This window comes from Gekko japonicus, unplaced genomic scaffold (assembly GCF_001447785.1).
Source record: "Gekko japonicus isolate JY-2015 unplaced genomic scaffold, Gekko_japonicus_V1.1 scaffold68, whole genome shotgun sequence".
Lineage (NCBI taxonomy): Eukaryota > Metazoa > Chordata > Lepidosauria > Squamata > Gekkonidae > Gekko > Gekko japonicus.
In genome coordinates, this window is record NW_015169175.1 from 566,567 (window position 1) to 585,289 (window position 18,723).

General features: G+C 43.6%; 1 protein-coding gene across 1 annotated transcript; it reads left to right on the forward strand.

Annotated features, from left to right (window-relative positions):
* Window positions 1-684: 684 nt before the first annotated feature.
* On the forward strand, window positions 685-17,823 carry LOC107114475 (alcohol dehydrogenase 1A). The gene is made up of 9 exons (XM_015415975.1): window positions 685-804; window positions 6,686-6,787; window positions 7,415-7,553; window positions 8,334-8,421; window positions 10,927-11,146; window positions 13,778-14,041; window positions 14,454-14,589; window positions 16,672-16,810; window positions 17,384-17,823. Exons 1-9 carry the CDS (start codon window positions 787-789, stop codon window positions 17,406-17,408), a joined length of 1,131 nt encoding a protein of 376 aa, XP_015271461.1. The 5' UTR covers window positions 685-786; the 3' UTR covers window positions 17,409-17,823.
* The last annotated feature ends 900 nt before the right edge of the window (window positions 17,824-18,723 follow it).

The following is an 18,723-nucleotide window of genomic DNA, read 5'->3' on the forward strand; positions in this document are numbered from 1 at the left end:
TGACCTCTGAAAAAATATATTTATTGTTGCACAAATCTGTAAAAATTACTATAATTTGCATTTCATACATAATATACTTTTATTATCTTTTACTGTTATTCAGTGACTTTACAGTCCTTGTTACAATGCTTCCTTCCCTTTTGTGCTTGACTGTTACACAGAACACAGGGTGGGGACCCAAGGATTACCCTCTGTACTCTGTAATGTTTCAAGAGGCTTCCTGGGGGAATAAAATATGCATGAATCCACTCCACGAGCCATAGAATGTCAGCCTTTCCACAAACCGTTCACTGATTTTACTTTTGTTTTTAAGAGGAGTCACACAACATATTTTTGTATGAGTGTGCAGCACCAACTGCAGTAATTATTATGAACTAGAGAAAGACTTACGACAAACACAGGACTTGCTGTGGGCTAGATAGATCCAAGGTCACTTGGTTTATAAATTACAAGTGTCCAGGAGAGCAAATATAATTACACACAAGCAAAAATTCTTACGTGTGAACATGGCAAGGCATTACACTCCTTATTCTCCTTCAGTGTGGTTAAACTGCAACATGGATTTTATATTCAGTAGAGGAGGGGTTTAGTATTTTTCCTTTCTGGGTTTAGGGGTGGGACTAAGAAGACACTGAGTTTACTTAAAAGGCCCCAAGCTATGTTCATGCAATTGTGGCTTGCAGGGAAACGGTCAGCAATCTGTGCAAGACCCATTAAAGAGCAAGGGGGTTGCTTGGGCTCCTGAATTTGTGAAGCAAGAAAGAGCAGCAGAGAAACAGGAGCACCATGAGCACCGCAGGAAAAGTAAGTAAGCACTTTCCAAGCTGCTTCTTCACTGGTGTTCACAGGACATAAAGAATAGTGCATTGCTCATCAAGCACGGGAGTCCTAAAGCAAATTCTGTTAAAATTTCGGCAGTGCTTGTCATTATTACATTAAAATGTGATTGTACATTGTTTTATACATTGACTTAATTGAAATATCACTCTAACTAAGCACTCTGACTGGTACCAAACTCCAGATGAGCCAGGATTTCTCAGAAAGGCTTATAAAATGCAAAACCCACTCACTGAAGGAGCAGCATTTGTGGTTAAGTTGCACAAACCAGAAAGATGATACAAGTTTGTTAATAGGAGAAGTACAACATCCTGACATGATACTGAGTGAGCTTTTAATATGGCTGAAGGATACAGTGTTAAAAGCTCATTCGATGCAGAGAAGTCCTCAAGTGGAAGCAATAGTGCCTGCAAAAACCATTTTGTGTGATAAAAGATAGGGTGTGATCCAGCAGCCATTGTCCCACTGACTTCTGCCACTGAAGTACATTCAAGCTTAACATTTTTTCACTAGAATAAGCCACACTAAACTTAGCTAGATGATGCCCATAATTTGTGTTTTAATTTTTTGTTAATGTTGTACAATATGCCGATTATTCTGAATGATCATATAGGACCATGGAGTAAATGCATACTTTTTGGACTGCTCTTATTTTAATAAGATTATTGTGACTTCCATTCAAATGTTTTGCCTCACCTTCCTTACTGCAGTGCTATTTTCATGATGTCGTCCTCCATTCATCCCTTTTCTACATTTTGCAGTGCTTTGCCATGATCTTTCCCAAACCTGACTTAGCATGTCATTTTTTTTGAAATAACAGTCAAGAGTGTCTTTGGATGCCCTTTGGATGGGGAAATGTGTATTTTTGCAGATCCTACACACATTAGCACAATTTTTTTTGCCCCAGCTGCACTGCATCCCCCCCCCATCCCCCTACCAGAGGGTTGGGGGTCTTTTTTTAAAAATTGGCAATGCTTGATGGCTATAATGCAGTAACATTATAATGATTTGTTGCCACAATCTAACTAGTTCCCAGCTTTCATTGAAAGAAAAGTTGCTAGACTTTTTCATTGCAGAGTTATAAGGGGTAACTCTGAAAAGAGTTCAAGACTCACTTTAAAAAAAATGAAAGCAGGAAACTAGCAGATTATGGCAACAGATAATTAGACATTATTTCACGACAGCAATCTGCCTTTTCAAAAAAAAAAGCCTGAAAAAGCCCTCTGGTGGTGTGTGTGGGGGGGGGAAATGGCTGAAGCAAGCTTTAAACTGCTGTTTGAATACTCAATTGTCAATGTGAATGCCTCTCCATTGGCCTCTCCAAGAGCCAGAGTGATGTAGTGTATAAGAGTGGTGGACTCTAATCTGGAGAACCGGGTTTGATTCTCCACTCCTCCAAATTAAGCCTGTTGGGTGATCTGGGGTCAGTCACTGTTCTCTCAGACCCACCTACCTCACAAGGTGTGTATTGTGGGGAGAGGAAGGGAAGGCAATTGCAAGCCGCTTGAAGACTCCTTAGGGTACAGAAAATAAAAGTCAACTCTTCTTCTTCTACATTAAAAAGTCTCCTTGTGAAAGTAGCCTAAATTAACACTATGTTTCACACCAGGAAAGCAAACAAATATAATCTTTGAATGGCTTCATCATGGTCATTACAGATATCACGATTTACAATCTAAAGGTCCTATCTTGGGAAAAGAACTTCTGGGGAAAAAACTTCCCAGGCTTGAAAATTCCTTGGTTCTTTTATTTTCAACTTAGAAATATTTATTGTACTGTGGGTTTTACAAAAATCAACAGAAGGGCAGATACTGCATTTGAAAACCTGATTCTTGCCCCTGACCTGTCTGGCAGATTAAGTTTTATCTCAAAATTGTACTCTATGTTAACTGAAACCATTAATAAGAATACGGTAATATGGGAAAGAGACGTTGGGGTTTCTTTAACTGAGAATGACTGGCATGAGGTAGGGTTGCCAGACCCCCAGTCCGGGTGGGGGTTCCCCCAATTTTTTGGGACTTCAGCCCACCACTGGCCAGCTGGTTGACAGAGGAAGTCCCACCGCTGAATAGGCACATTGAGCATCAATGTCGTTGGCACAATGACATCACACAGAAGTGATGTCATCATGCCAGGTACTTTGCGCAGTGACACTCTAGCATTTTGGCCAAAACTCTATGGTCAGAGGAAGTCCCACCGCTGAATAGGCACTCTAGCATTTTGGTCAAAACCCTAGCATTTTGGTCAAAATGCTAGTGTCGCTGCGCAATGTCCCTGGTGTGATGATGTCACTTCCGCGTGACGTCATCTCATCAGCAACATCAAATGCAGTGATGTTTCCCCACCTGCCACTCCTGGAAAGTTCCCTCCCACCACCATTCCCAAAATTGAGATCAATTACAATAAGCTCAGTGTCAATGCTAAAAAAGTAGATTTCATCAGAGTCCTGTTTTGCCAGAGAAAACATATGTAATGTATATTTAACAAAAAGCACAGATTGCTTCTGTTACATAAATATTCTGCCAAGCTTAGCTTTTCTGCACGTTAGCTAAAGATTTGTTTAGCCTGGATTAGATATTTAGTCAGCTTTTACTAATGGCACATACTTTTTACTATGTTCAGTTTTTAAGCTGTAACTGATTCTGTTAGAATGCTCATATAATTTGAAAACATCTCTTTTCTGCTTTCTGATGTTGACACATTAAAAGTGTCATACCCCACTTCCAGAATAAAAGGAGCTCTTAAGCATCACTGGGAACGATATTCTTAGCTTCAAGTTTTTATTAAAACAAAGGCTGATTTCGCACTAGAGCTGCCTCGCTGTTGCGCCTCCGTTTGCCCAAAGCTGCATGGCTGATTTTGACCCGCGGCTTCACCCGATTCCCCCCGCAGTTTCGTGATCCTGTTTTTTGAGGATCAACAAAACTGTGGAGGAAATTGGGCGAAGCCGCAGGTCAAAATCAGCCGCGCGGCTTCGGGTGTGAAATTGACCAATAGAACTGGGGCAAATGGCGGTGCAACGGCGAGGCAGCTCTAGTGCAAAATCAGCCAAAGTCTGTCACTTCATTCACCACAACCCCAGGTGACCCATCATCAACAAGATAGCTCCCAGAATGTTGATCCCAGATATTTTACTGGGACACAGAGAAACTGCAGGTTCTTTCACTTTTTACCTGTAGGCTTTTAATTAACACAGCTATTCCTTCAGACATTTTTAGATGCTGTAACAGATAAGTGTTGATGGTGCCTTTAGTGAGAAGGAAGGAAAGATGAGGAAAGGAGACAAGGAGGGAGGGAAATCAGAGCTGGAACAAGAGGGAAGCCTTGGTGAGGGGGACGGAGGAAGTGGGGCTTCAGAGAAGACAGGCATGTTCGTCTACAGTAGAACAGCTAGATTCGAGTCCATTAGCACCTTAGCGACCAACAAGATTTTCAGGCTGTAAGCTTTCAAGGATCTGAAGAAGTCATCTTTGAATCTTGAAAGTTTATACCCTGATAATCTTGTTGGTCTGGGGGGGGGGGAATGGGGATTACCTTCTCCTGAGCCACACACATTTTCCCTCCTGTTTTACAATCCTATTCTGTACTTTGATGGACAAATAAAATTGCCAGGCAAATGATCTCAGCACCACAGTTCCCCGCCTAAAATGTTTGATTATCCTGACTGCCAGTGCTGCAAATTCTTTTTTTTTTCTTAGTAACACCAGCTGCAGAACTCCCTGTGATGTCAGAAGAAAATTAAGGTCTACAGATGTTAGCATCATCTTAGTTTTACCATGTGTACAGTTCCTCACAGAATGCTATTACGCGTGGAGGGGGAAATGGCTGGTCCAGAGATCAGCCTTCTGCATGGAAACTGCAGGGGCTGGGTCACACTGTGCACAGGAAAATAGGATAACCAGTAAGGACCCGGTGCTCTGCCAGCCACACATGTTTCTGATGAACAGGGGTCATTTGGGGGGGGGGACGCGGGGGGACGCCATCCCCCCGGGTGAGGTGCGGGAGGGCGGGGCCTGGAGCTCCCTGCTGGTGCCTGCTGGAGGTCGCCTCCGGCTGTGGGGAGGACACACTTCCGGTGATGTCAGGGGGTGTGGCATATGCTAATGAGTTATGCTAATGAGTCCCCCTAGCTCTTTTTCTATGAAATGACCCCTGCTGATGAAATGAAATAACAAGGAGTTTTGTGACACCTTGATTTTAAAAAAAGTTTATTCCAGAATAAGAGAGCCCACTTCTTCAGATACAGTGAATGAATCCTTGCTATACAGACATAAGCAGAACTGAGTCTACAGTGAGAAATGTGAAATATAAATAACATGAATAAATAATAAACAGTGGGGTGCACTTCAAACATTTTCATTTGAGTTTCATTTGGATTCTTCAGAAAGGAGATGATTTTTACAAAATTTTGGGAATGTCAGTATCATTTTGTAAACCCATTTCAGGGAAATGGGCTGATTCCAATGTATGGTAATCTTGGTTTCTTGAAGGTCACAACTACCCCACTGATTCCAATGGGTGGTAGACCTTGAGTCTTCAGGTCCACCACCCACTGACAACAGTGGAAGTAGACCTGGCCTCTGGACTTAGTTTCCTGGTCTACTCACCATCCATTGGAATCTGGACGCCAGGTCTACCATCCATCAGAGGCCTGGTTTATTTCTAGTGTTTTCAAAGGGCAATAGACCTGGCATCCAGAGACCAGTTCTCCTCCTACCAATTCCAATGGGATGTAGACCTTGCATCTGAGACTATTTTGATTGTTTCCAGTGGGTCATAGGCTTAGTATGTAGACTCAGACAGTAGGTTTGCCATCCATTAGAATCAACAGGGGTAGACAAGTTCTACCACTTGAGCTGAAACAAAACAAAATGATCCAGATTTTTATTTCAGGAATCCTGAAATTTCAAGAGTGCCATCTTTTATTTGGGGTATTTTTGATCCAAAATGAAACAGGGAATTTCGGGCACTGTTTTGGGTAAGAAATATTTTGTGAAGGAGCCCACAAAACATTCTACTAGTCCACTGTGTCCACACATACTGATACAGTTCATCTGTGACCTAATAGGGGTGGAAAAGAAACAGTTTGATCACCAGTGGTGACTTACATGTCTGATGTAGGTTCAACCTAGACATGAAATAGCATGTCACCATCAGAGTTATGCCAAATCCCTACAAGTCCAGGGCTGACAGATTCACAGTGCCACACAAAGCAGTGATACACTCTTCTAAGTCCACTGAAGCACAACTTGGGGGAAAGTGGGTTTTAACAAAGCAGATGGGAGCAGAAGTACAAATGGTGGTTGGTGCCAGCTCCTTTCTCCTAACTATGCTTTGATGTTTTCCTTCCCCCACCGTCCTGCTGTGATTTAGTGACAACTTTCTGTAACAACTGGAAATTTGAAGTCATGTTGATCAGCACACCCTGGTTATTGCGAAAGTCGAAAAATTGGGGTGTTTTAATTTTTCTTTCCTGAAATTAGGGCATGAACTTTGCCCCATGCCTGTGGTAAGCATTCTGCTCCAAAGGATGGATAAGGATGACAGATGAGCTGTGAGAATTCCCCTCCCCTCTCTTCTGGTGCTTGAACAGTGATTGTGTTCTATAACACCTAGGAACATAAAGGGCAGGGTACACATGATAAGACTTCTCCATATGTTTTAACATGCCTCAGGGAAGGGAGACATTCAGGGGCAGCCAGAAACATATCTAGGCTTGCAAACAGCACTTAGTGCTATGAGGATGATAGTTTCAGGTGTAAGGGAAGTTTCTGCTTAGCTAATGAATAAGGTTTCTAAGCACATCACAGTGTAGCATGCATACAAAAGTGACGTGTTGTTTTTACAGGTCATTAAATGCAAGGCAGCTGTCGCTTGGGAGATTAAGAAACCCCTGGTCATTGAGCAAATTGAAGTAGCTCCTCCAAAGGCTCATGAAGTTCGTATTAAGGTAAACGACCTTGAAGTTATCGCTACATAAATGAAAGATAAATTATTGCGGTCTTATGATTTATGGTATTGAAATAATTTTAATAGATTAAAACATTAATATTACATAGGACAAATGTAAAACATTACACTGAATGGATAGTCAAATCCCACAAATTCTGTATTAACTATGGTTTGCCTTTTCCATTCCAATCCGATTTGCAGTTCTGATTTTCTGGAGCAGTGAACCTCACTTTGCTGTTTCCGGAAATCATAGCAAATTATGGTTTGAGTTAAGTCATTAACTATGCAATCCTATGCAGATTTACTTCAGTCTAAATTCCTTAATTTCAATAGACTCAAATAACTTTGTGTAGGGTTTGCCTAGCATTGTTATTAAATTCTAAGCATGCGAGGGGAAATGAGAGAAAGAGCCAGAAGCCTGCAGAAACAGGGCTTGTGCCCATGATACCAAACCATGTTTATGCAGTCTGGGTGAACCAGGACTCTGCACCATGGTGGTGGGACACACGCATCTATAGGAAATCACCATTTCATTTTAGCTGTTGAATTTCAACTCACCACTTACAACATGAAATAAGCAAAAAATATAAACAATGTTTTCTCCTTTCAACTTAACTCTAAACAGATTTTGGCCACTGGGATCTGTCGCTCAGATGACCATGTGATCAGTGGTGCATTTACTGTGCCCCTTCCAATGGTTTTGGGCCATGAAGCAGCTGGAGTTGTGGAGAGTGTTGGAGAGGGAGTAACCTGTGTGAAACCAGGTATGAGCAGAGATGGTTATAAGCAGGGGTCGTTTCGTAGAAAAAGAGCTAGGGGAACTCATTAGCATATCTCATTAGCATATGCCACACCCCCTGACATCAGGTGCCCGGCGGTGGACCTGCAAGGCCGGCGGGAGTGCAAGGAAGCCCCGCCAAGGCCCCCCCTGGCCCCAGGCAGGCAGGGGTGGGGAGAGGCGGGGAGGAAGCAACTTACCCTCCCTCTTCTCCTGCCTCCTCCTGGCTGAATGAGGGCCGGAAGCGGGGCGGCCGAAAGCAGGGGACGGGCCTTCGTCGTGTGCCCCGCCCCCCACACCTCACCCGGGGGAACTGCGATCCCCCACGATCCCCCCGAATCAACCTCTGGTTATAAGACAAATAGTTTGTACTTTAGTGTTCATGTAACCCTGCAGATACAAGGGTGGGGCTGTTTTTCATGTGCTCCAATATATGCTGCTGCAGCAAGCGTTACTTCCAAGGCTGTGATAACAAAAAAATAAATTCAAACTTCGCATGTGACAGTGTATAGGTTTTGTTCTATGCAGACCTTATGCTTCAATAGCACTCAAACATCTTGAGGTAAAATACGTCTTTGGGGGGGAACCGTTGGTAGTTCTTCATTGGCTGTGCACGTTCCTTCTCTTAAAGGGTCTTGTCTCCTTAGGGGACTTTCCTTTAAATTATGGCTAAACTTTTCCAGTAGCTGGATCCATGACTTCCATCTCTAGATGTCTGTGTAATTGTTGAAGCTGTAACTCTTGGTTTATTTCTTTTGGTTCATAGGAGACCATGTTATCCCACTCTTTAACCCACAGTGTGGAAACTGCAGTTCTTGTCGAAATACCAGAGGCAACCTTTGTACTCAAAATGAGTAAGTATCATTTGATTCCCTTTAAATAGTTGGGGGGGAAAGCGGACACTGTGTGTACCTGCCCTGCAAGCTGTGAATTTGCTGCTTGCAGGGCAGGCATTCACGGCCTCTGCTTGAAAAGAGAAGATGCCCTGCGTGCCTGCCCTACAAGCCCCAAAAAATCAAGGGATCTCCTGCCCCCACCTGGGGACCGTCCTTACCTCAGCCTGGCAATGGGGGTCTCCAGGGTCTTATGCCGAGGTCTTTCACATAACCAATCACCTGATCCTTTTTACTGGAGATGCCAGGGATTGAACCTGGGACCATCCTCATGCAAAACAGATGATCTACCACTGAGCTGCAGTAGTGTTGCCAGCTCCAGGTTGGGAAATACCTGGAGATTCTGGGGGTGGATCCTGGGGAGGGCGGGGTTTGGGGAAGGGAGGGACTTCAGTGAAGTATAATGCCATAAGGTCCACCTTCCAAAGCAGCCATTTTCTCCAGGTGAACTGATCTCTATTGCCTGGATATCAGCTGTAATCCCAGATCTCCAGCCACCAGTGTTCCCTCTAAGCTGAGTTAGTGTGAGCTGGCTCACAGTTTTTTAGCCTCTGGCTCCCACATTTTTGTCTTAGCTCAGGAAGGATGGCTCCAGAGCAAACTAATTTATGCAGGAGCCAAATAACTTACTCACAATTCTAATGCCAGTAGCTCACAAAATGGAATTTCTGCTCACAGGACTCCACACCTTAGAGGGAACATTGCCAGCCACAGAGGTCATTTCAGGGGGAATCGCGGGGGATCGCAGTTCCCCCGGGTGAGGTACGGGGGGGCACATGATGAAGCCCTGCCCCCTGCTTCCGGCCACTCCGCTTCTGGCCCTCATTCAGCCAGGAGGAGGCAGGAGAAGAGGGAGGGTAAGTTGCTTCCTCCCTGCCTCTCCCCACCCCTGCCTGCCTGGGGCCAGGGAGGGCCTTCGCGGGACTTCCTTGCACTCCCGCCGGCCTTGCAGGTCCACCGCCGGGCCCCTCATGGGGCTCGGCAGTGGAGCTGCAAGGCCGGTGGCGGCGGCCGGGACCGTTGGGGGCGGGGTGTGTGGCCTTATGACACACTTCCGGTGATGTCAGGGGGTGTGGCCTTATGACACACTTCCGGTGATGTCAGGGGGTGTGGCATATGCTAATGAGTTATGCTAATGAGTTACCCTAGCTGTTTTTCTACGAAACGACCCCTGGCCAGCCACCATCTATAGGTTGGCAACCCTAAGCTACAGCCCCTCCCTGTGGCAAGTTGAGAGGCAGCTGCCCACCTTCCTCACTCCCCTGCACTGTTACGACTGCTCTCACACCCCTCTGCACTGCTCTAAGCTGTGGAGTCTTGTGAGCAAAAATTCTACTTTGTGAGCTACTGGCATTAAAGTTGTGAGCAGGCAATTTGGCTACTGCATAAATTAGTTGGCTCTGGAGCAGTGTTCCCTCTAAGCTGAGTTAGTGTGAGCTAGCTCACAGTTTTTTAGCCTTCGGCTCACACATTTCTGTCTTTGCTCTGGAAGGATGGCTTCAGAGCAAACTAATTTATGCAGGAGCCAAATCACTTGCTGACAACTTTAACGCCAGTAGCTCACAAAGGAGAAATTTTTGCTCACCAGACTCCACAGCTTAGAGGGAGCATTGGGTGCAAGGGGGAGGGTTAAGCCTTTTGAACTATTTTCTTGGACTAAATTCTATTTGGACTATTGTATGCACTTAGTGCTCTATGTGAGCCGCCCTGAGCCCGTTCGCGGGGAGGGCGGGGTATAAATACAATAAAATAAATAAAATAAATTGGCCCCACAGAACAGTTATTTGCCTCACTGTGGTAAACATATAGGGCCTGTTCCATGGTAGGATTACTAGCAGCTTCACTTGGCCATTTTGAGTCATGACAATTCTTAAATATTAGAGTTCCTAAATATTAGAGCAGGCTTGGAAAACATTTTAGTTTTTTAGCCTCCAGCTCACCCATTTTTGTCTTAGCTCAGGAAGGATGGCTCCAGAGCAAACTAATTTATGCAGTGGCCAAATTGCTCGCTCATGACTTTAATGCCAGTAGCTCACAAAACAGAGTTTTTGCTCACAAGACTCCACAGCTTAGAAGGAGCATTGCTCTGGAGCCATCCTTCCTGAGCTAAAACAAAAATGTGTGAACCAGAGGCTAAAAAACTGTGAGCTAGCTCACACTAACACAGCTTAGAGGGAACACTGCCCACCGCCATCCTGACAGAGGATGGGAGGGTAGGAGCAGGCTCCCTGCAGCCACCTACTGAAGCCAAGGTTACCTCCTGGGACAAACCTTGATGCCACAGGCAAGCAGGGCAGCAACAAGGTTGGTTGGTGCCCTAGTAAACATTTTAGCTCAGATCGTTTGAATTCAAGTCCTGCACACTATCATACCATACTGGGCTCCTGTATCACCACCACCACCCCCGTTTAAATATCTAATTCTTTCCATCTTTGTGTGTCTCCCTCCCCCCCCCCAAAAAAAAAGCCTCAGTGAACCTCGTGGATTGATGCCTGATGGCACCTGCAGGTTTACTTGCAAAGGGAAGAGCCTTCACCATTTCATTAGCACCAGCAGCTTCACGGAATACACAGTGGTGCATGAGAATGCAGTGGTCAAAATTGATGCCGCCGCCCCTCTGGAAAAAGTGTGTCTGATTGGCTGTGGGTTTTCCACTGGTTATGGAGCAGCCGTTCAAACAGCCAAGGTGAGTTCTAGAGGACATGTTTTAAGAATATAACCATTTGATCTACACTTTATAGAGAGACGAAGAGAGAGAAATATATATTTTCTATATGTTTAAACCAGTAAGTAACAACAAATCATGAAACATTTATGAAATTGATCAAAGACAGTATAAAACGAACATACCATAACACCAATTAAAATGCTAAAATAATTCAGTTAAAAAATATGACACAGTACTTAAACCAAAACGTCCTTCTTGCAATACGACGTGTATTTGAATTACATTTCTGATAAGAGCATAATAAAGGTCCACTGGGTCAGGGCCACCGTCTATCTGGTCCACCATGATGTTTTTCACACTGGCTAATGAGATGTTCCCAGAAACCCAAAAGTGGTACACCAGAAGGAAATAGCCCTCCCCAGTTGCCTTTCAGCAATTGCTTTTGGGTAGCATATTTCCTCTAAAATGCTACTGATTGCTTATATTTTTTAGTAATTTTTATAGCCATCTAAGCCTTCTTCACCCCATGGCCCCAATCAGGTCAGGACTATAAATTGAGTCATGCCATCCTTCCAGCTGGGCTGTGAGCCAATGTTCCCTCTAAGCTGTAGAGTCCTGTGAGCAAAAATTCTACTTTGTGAGCTACCGGCATTAAAGTTGTGAGCAGGTGATTTGGCTACTGCATAAATTAGTGTGTTCTGGAGCCATCCTTCCTGAGCTGAGACAAAAATGTGTGAGCCGGAGGCTAAAAAACTGTGAGCTAGCTCACACTAACTCAGCTTAGAGGGAACACTGGCTGTGACCCCCTATAAAGCTGGCATTTACTTAGGCTGTCTTTTGGAAAGACCTGCTGCATACAGAGCAAAGGTCTTTCTGCCTCTCTACAGCTATGCTGAAAGAAAGTGGGTCAGCAAGGTGTGGTCACTCGGTAGTGGAGAGGATTCCTCCATCGCTCTGACCATTGCCTTGCTCCAAACTGCAAGACACTTCCTCATGCTTGGGTTGTGTTTGCTTTCTACATCTCTTTCGGTATTCTGCCCGTGATCCTTGCCTTGACAGTAGTGAGATCACAACTCTGGGTTCCTCCTATTCCTGTCACATGACTCTGATGTCATATGGCATCTCGTCATATGCTTGCAGCTCAGTGGGGCTTGGGCCTGGAAAGGTCAAAGACCACTGATATGAACTACTGGCCATCACGACATTAATTCTTAAATTAATTCTGTTAAGATGTATTTCCTGTTGCGTGTCCTGGATCAGTTCCATTGTGAGATCCTAAGCTATAGAAAAGAAAAAAAAATCTCTCTCTTCACACCAAACCATAATTTAATAAACCTTTATCACTTTAGTTGTATTTTTTCTAAACTAAAAAAGTACCAAATGCTGTATATTCTTGTATGGAAGGTCTCTAGCACTACCTTAGCAGCAGCCAAAGCAAAGCAATTTACCTCAAGTGATAAAAGGGTTGGAACACTTTCCCTATGAGGAAAGGTTAAAGCGCTTAGGGCTCTTTAGCTTGGAGAAACTGAGGGGAGACATGACTGAGGTTTATAAGATTATGCATGGGATAGAGCAGGAAGAGAAAGAGGTACTTTTCTCCCTTTCTCACAATCCAAGAACTCATGGGCACTCAATGAAATTGCTGAGTGGTCGGGTTAGAACGGATAAAAGGAAGTACTTCTTCACCCAAAGAGTGATTAACACATGGAATTCACTGCTACAGGAAGTGGTGACGGCTACAAGCATGGACGGCTTCAAAAGGGAATTAGATAAGCATATGGAGCAGAGGTCCATCAGTGGCTATTAGCCACAAGGTATAGATAGGGGCTCTGGGGCAAGTGATGCTCTGTCTTCCTGGTGCTGGGGGGGGGGGTCAACAGTGGGAGGGCTTCTAATGTCCTGGCCCCACTGGTGGACCTCCTGATGGCACTGGTATTTCTGGCCACTGTGTGACACAGAGTGTTGGACTGGATGAGCCTTTGGCCTGATCCACCATTGGCATCTCTTGTGTTCTTAAGTATAATTAGAAAAATGTTTGGTGTTCAAGGTATTAATACATTTAATGCCTATTGGCCATTTGTGAGTTCAAACCAATAATTCCTGGAATAAGTCTACACAAACATATTCATAAATTGGACATCTAACAAAATAATGAGAAATATCTTCAGCTCCTTGAGAAATACAGCATCTCTGTTCAGTAAGGTTTTTAAGTTCCAGTAGCCATTACAATGAAAACAGTAATCAGGAGGAAGATATTTTCAGCGGAACTCTCATGTATTTAGTGGTGGCTACAAGCATAGGCAGCTTCAAGAGAGGATTGTATAAATGTATGGAGCAGAGGTCCATTGATGGTTATTAGCACAAGATATAGATGGAACACTATGTCTAGGAAGGATAATGATGCTCTGTATTCTTGGTGCTTGGGGGGCAACAGTGGGAGGGCTTCTGGAGTTCTGGCCCCGCTGATGGCACCTGGGTTTTGGGCACTAAGTGACACAGAGTGTTTTAGTGGATGGGCCACTGGCCTGATCCAACATGGCTTCTCCTTTGTGTTCTGGCATTTCCTCCCACACTTGTTGAAAAGTACCTTTTAAAACCACACTGGGAACACTGAACCATTTTTCACAAATTGATCTTATGGTTTTCTAGGTGGAACGTGGTTCTACCTGTGCTGTCTTTGGCTTGGGAGGAGTCGGTCTCTCAGCTGTCATGGGATGCAAGGCTGCAGGAGCTTCCCGAATCATTGGGGTCGATATCAATAAAAGTAAATTTCCTAAAGCTCTGGAGGTGGGAGCCACTGAGTGTGTCAACCCACTGGATTATAAGAAACCCATCAGTGAAGTACTGTTTGATTTGACTGGTGGCCAAGGTGTAGACTATTCATTTGAAGTGGTTGGACGCACAGATACCATGGTAGGTGACTTCAAGAACTGATATGTATTAGATATGGATAGTCCTTTTTGGTAGAGAATGAGATGATGAACGTTGTGATCTGAAGTTACTTTCATTAGGAGCAGCTTCCTCTCTACCATTCAATTATTACCATGTATTAACCAGATTTGGTACTTGATAATATGCTTTAAGAGCATCCACAAGTCACTGACAAGAATTATGTTACCATCCATTTGCCTAATAAGGCCTACAAAGTCCAATTAGGAAGGATGTATTAGGAAGACAGCAGAAGATGAAATGCAGTAGGAATGTTTAGAGTTTAGTCATGTTAGTTTTTGTCCAGGGTCAGTTAGCAAATTGCTTTGGGAACTTATTCAAATGTTGTGTTTAAATATTGTGATTTAATCAAGAGTATGTCCATGTCTTATCTCAGACGGCTGCCTTGGCTTCCTGCCATGAAAATTATGGAATCAGTGTAATTGTGGGGGTGCCTCCTTCAGCATCTGAGATCAGCTTTAACCCAATGCTTCTTTTCACTGGCCGTACCTGGAAAGGATCTGTGTTTGGAGGTACAGTCATGAGCTTGGCAAAAAAAACCCACCGTAACTCATTGCATGCAATGCAATATTCAGAGTATTTCTAGTATTTGTATGTCTTGAAAAGGAGTGATACTGAGCATGATTTAAAAAAAAAAAAAAGAGTGGCCATACTGGATCAGATCAGTTGTGCATCTAATTTAACATTAGGTTTCTTATTGTGGATATCTAGATGCTCCTGGAAGGCCTAGTAATGAGGCCAGATACTAGCATATTCATGCCTCCCCATTACTGCCCTCTAGTGCTGGTATTCTAAGGACACTGCCTCTGAACGTGGAAGTTTCATGTAAATCATCATAGCTAATAATCATTGATTGACCTGTTCTTGCAAAACCAGCTAAACTAATGATCATTAGAGCATCCTGTGGTAGCGTTATTACTCATGCAGTTTCAAAAGTACTTAATTTTTAGGGATGCCAGCCTCCCGTGAAACCTGGGGATCCCCTGGAATTACAGCTGAACTCCAGTAGAAAAGAGTAAGAGTCCAGCAGCACCTTAAAGACTAACAAAATTTGTGGTAGGGTATGAGCTTTTGTGAGTCACTACTCACTTCTTCAGGTACAGCTAGAATGGGACTCCATCTGTCCTCTATATTGGAACGTGGAGTGATTTCAGATGCCAAATTGGTGTAGTGCCAGTTTGGTGTAGTGGTTAAGTGCGCAGACTCTAATCTGGGAGAACCGTGTGTGATTCCCCACTCCTCCACTTGCACCTGGCTGGATGACCTTGGGCAAGCCGTAGCTCTGATAAGAGCTGTTCTTGAAAAAAGAGCAGTTTCTGTCAGAGCTCTCTCAGCCCCACCTACCTCACAGGGTGTCTGTTGTGGGGAGGGGAAGGGAAAGGAGTTTGTAAGCCACTCTGAGACACCTTTGGGTAGGGAAGGGTGGGGTATAAATCCAATCTCCTCCTCCCTCCCTCCTCCTCCTCCTCCAAATGACATTAGCAGGCAAATGGCAATAGAAGGTGTGATTGGATTAGGTGTGATATGCAGCGAGGTAGTAGGTGTGCATATCTGTGCATATCACAGGACACAATTTACACCTCAGTTCTGCAGGCATCGCTCAGATATTCCTATATCTGGGCTATGCCTGCAAAACTCAGGTGTAAATTATGTCCTGTGTTATAAGAAGCAAACTAATTATGTAAATCCACTGTAGATATAATACTATATCCCTGAAAATCAGATCTGCAAATAGAAAATCAGCTTTGGGAATTCATAAAACCTTCTTCTTCCCCTCCACTCTCCGCTGCAAATTCTGCCTGCCTTCCCTGAATCATGAATGGTTTGTTGTTACATCTGCACTGGTGCTGACCATGTAAATGCTAATCAAGTTCTGTTGCTTTCATGGTGTGCAAACCAATACCAAACTCTGGCATCAAGTTCTGGTTAAGATGGGAATCATAATTAGCATTAAATGTGATCCCCACAGGTACAGGTGTAGTGGTAAACTGTGAAAAGAAACCCACATAAAAGATGGGAGGAATTCACTTCTAAGAGGTGAAGAGGGGAAAGAAGAGAGAGTGTACATATTTGTAGGGATAGAGTTGCCAACTTCCAGGTGGAGGCTGGAGAATTCCCAGAATTACAACTGGTCTCCAGACTACAGAGGTCAGCTCCCCTGGAGGAAATGGCAGCTTTGGTAGGTGGATTCTATCACATCTCTGCTGTGCTCCTTCCCTCCCCCAAACCTCACCCTCCCCAAGCTCTTACCTCATATTCAGGAATTTCCAGCCCCAAAGTTGGCAACCCTATCTCTGAATGTAAAAACCACACTCTTGGAAACTTGAGCCCTGATAATATGTGAGTTGTACTGACTGTTCCTGGGAACAGGTAACTGTGTGGACTCACCCTGGCCTTCCCCAGTTGTATGAACATCTTTGAATCACAGAAATCTCTAAAACTGAGATGGGAAAGCCAATAACGGGCAAAACAGCATTGTTCCTTTATGTCTAATTTAGATCTTCGGGAATATCCAACTCCTCAATAACATATTGTTCTTGTCCTTATTTCAATAATATATTCTGAGTGACTTCTCCTCCTTCACTGGTTTTCAGGCTGGAAGAGCAAGAACTCTGTCCCTAAACTGGTTTCTGATTACATGGGGAAGAAGTTTGTTCTGGATCCCTTAATTACTCACACTTTACCTTTCGAGAAAATCAATGACGGATTTGAATTGCTCCGAACTGGAAAGAGGTAATATTCATTTTTCTTTTGCTAGCTATCCTTGTAAATAATTCTCAGTTTCCTGCGTGGCACAGTTTGTATGGTTACCACCAGGTGCTGCTAATTTGCACAGATTGTTCCCCCATAGAAGTCACAATGGGGACCACCATCATATGATCAGGAGCAGTATCGACCATAGTATAAATGGACACTCCCCCCTGTCTCCACTGTGGCCGAATCTGCATTTGCATTTTAAAATTATTTTTGTCCCGCTGTGACGCCGTCTTTCTCTATGCTTGCTTGAATGTTGTTTGGAGAAGATTCTTTTAAAGCAGCGGGGAGGCGCAATGACAGTGGAGCCGCCACGAAAGGGCAGTAAACATATGTGGACGTGCAAAAGTATGCTAGCACTGTTGAGGTGTGAAAACAAATGTAGACAGATTTTTTGAAGACGGAGTCAGAAGGCTGGGACACCGGTGGGAAAGACAAATGCAGATTCTGCCTGTGCAAGAACAAATTGAATAAGCATGGGGCATAGTGAAATGCTAGCAGTTCTCTTGGAATGTGGCTTGCCAAATTCATGTGTCTGTCATTTTGTTTCAGCATCCGCACTGTCTTGACATTTTAAGAACTTGAATAAGATTGGAGTGGCAATAGCTGAAGATCGTTCTACACAGCTTTCCTACTGAATCATATGTGCTGGAATTTTGGTTTCTTCTGTTCAAATACCCATGCTTGCTTAATGGACTAAATGAATGCTGGATACTAGACAGAAATTGTAGAATTTATTAGGAAATTTGATTCTATTAGTTTTGCTAGCCTATAATGGGTTAGATCAACAAACCTAGGGAGTCTATGTCATCAGCAACTATTGCTTTGATAAACAGCGGCCGAGTTCAGACTGGTAGTTTGTCCCGATATAGGCACATTTCAGAAACTTTCCACAGGAAATTCAGGAATTCGGTAAATTAGCTGGATTTAAAATCAGTTTTAAAATCAACATCCCGTACTTACAGCTGTGCCTCCGGGTCAACAGTGTGAACACTCCCTTGCGCCTTCTCCCAGTATGATCCCGCATCAGTCGCTGCAGTGTGAACGGGAAAACCTGGAGCAGTTTGCTCCGACTCTTTTTTGCCACAACTCCCTCCCGCTTCAAACTGCCAGTCTGAACTCGGCCAGCCACTGTGTTTATCTTATATACATTTGAGTTTTATATAGAAATGTGAACTCATACCTCTTGCATTTCATGGCCTTTGTGGGTACAATTGGTTTTCTCTCTGCTTGTATGTTTCCCATAAATCTGCCAACATAGATATTCATGGATCTGATCAAGTGGGCCATCCAGGAGAGCTTGTGCCATCATGAATATATTAGTCTGAAAATTAACAAGTCTCCTTTTTTTGTGATGCCACAGCATAGAATTTGTTATTAAACTAAAAAATGCTCTGTGGCTGCCAAGTTTAAAAAAAAAAATACAGCTGAGAAGTTAGTTGTCCAGGAGATGGCAGAAGTAATCTCTCTAATACTTCTTGTCCTTGTAAAATATTTCTTCATAATGATCTCCCTTTCCCCCAAATAAATACATTGTCAACTTTTTTTGACTTTGACTGTAATTGTTTATTTCTACTCTTATTGCACAAAATTACAGATTATACTGGATACAAAGACAAGACTTTGGTTACTTTTACATATGTTCAATAATGCACCTTCAATGTACTTGAAAAGCACTGAAAAAGTGTGTTGAAAGTGCATTATGCCATGTGTGTGAAAGCAACCTTCTAATCTATTTTAATTCTAGATTAAAATGCTACACAAACAATGATTGTGATCTAGAGGTTACTTAGAGGTGGGGAGCTCAGACACATGCAAAAGATTTCTCCATCTGCAAAAGTTTCCCCAGTAATTTTAGCAGATGAGCCCACCCTTCCTATGCAAGAAAATGT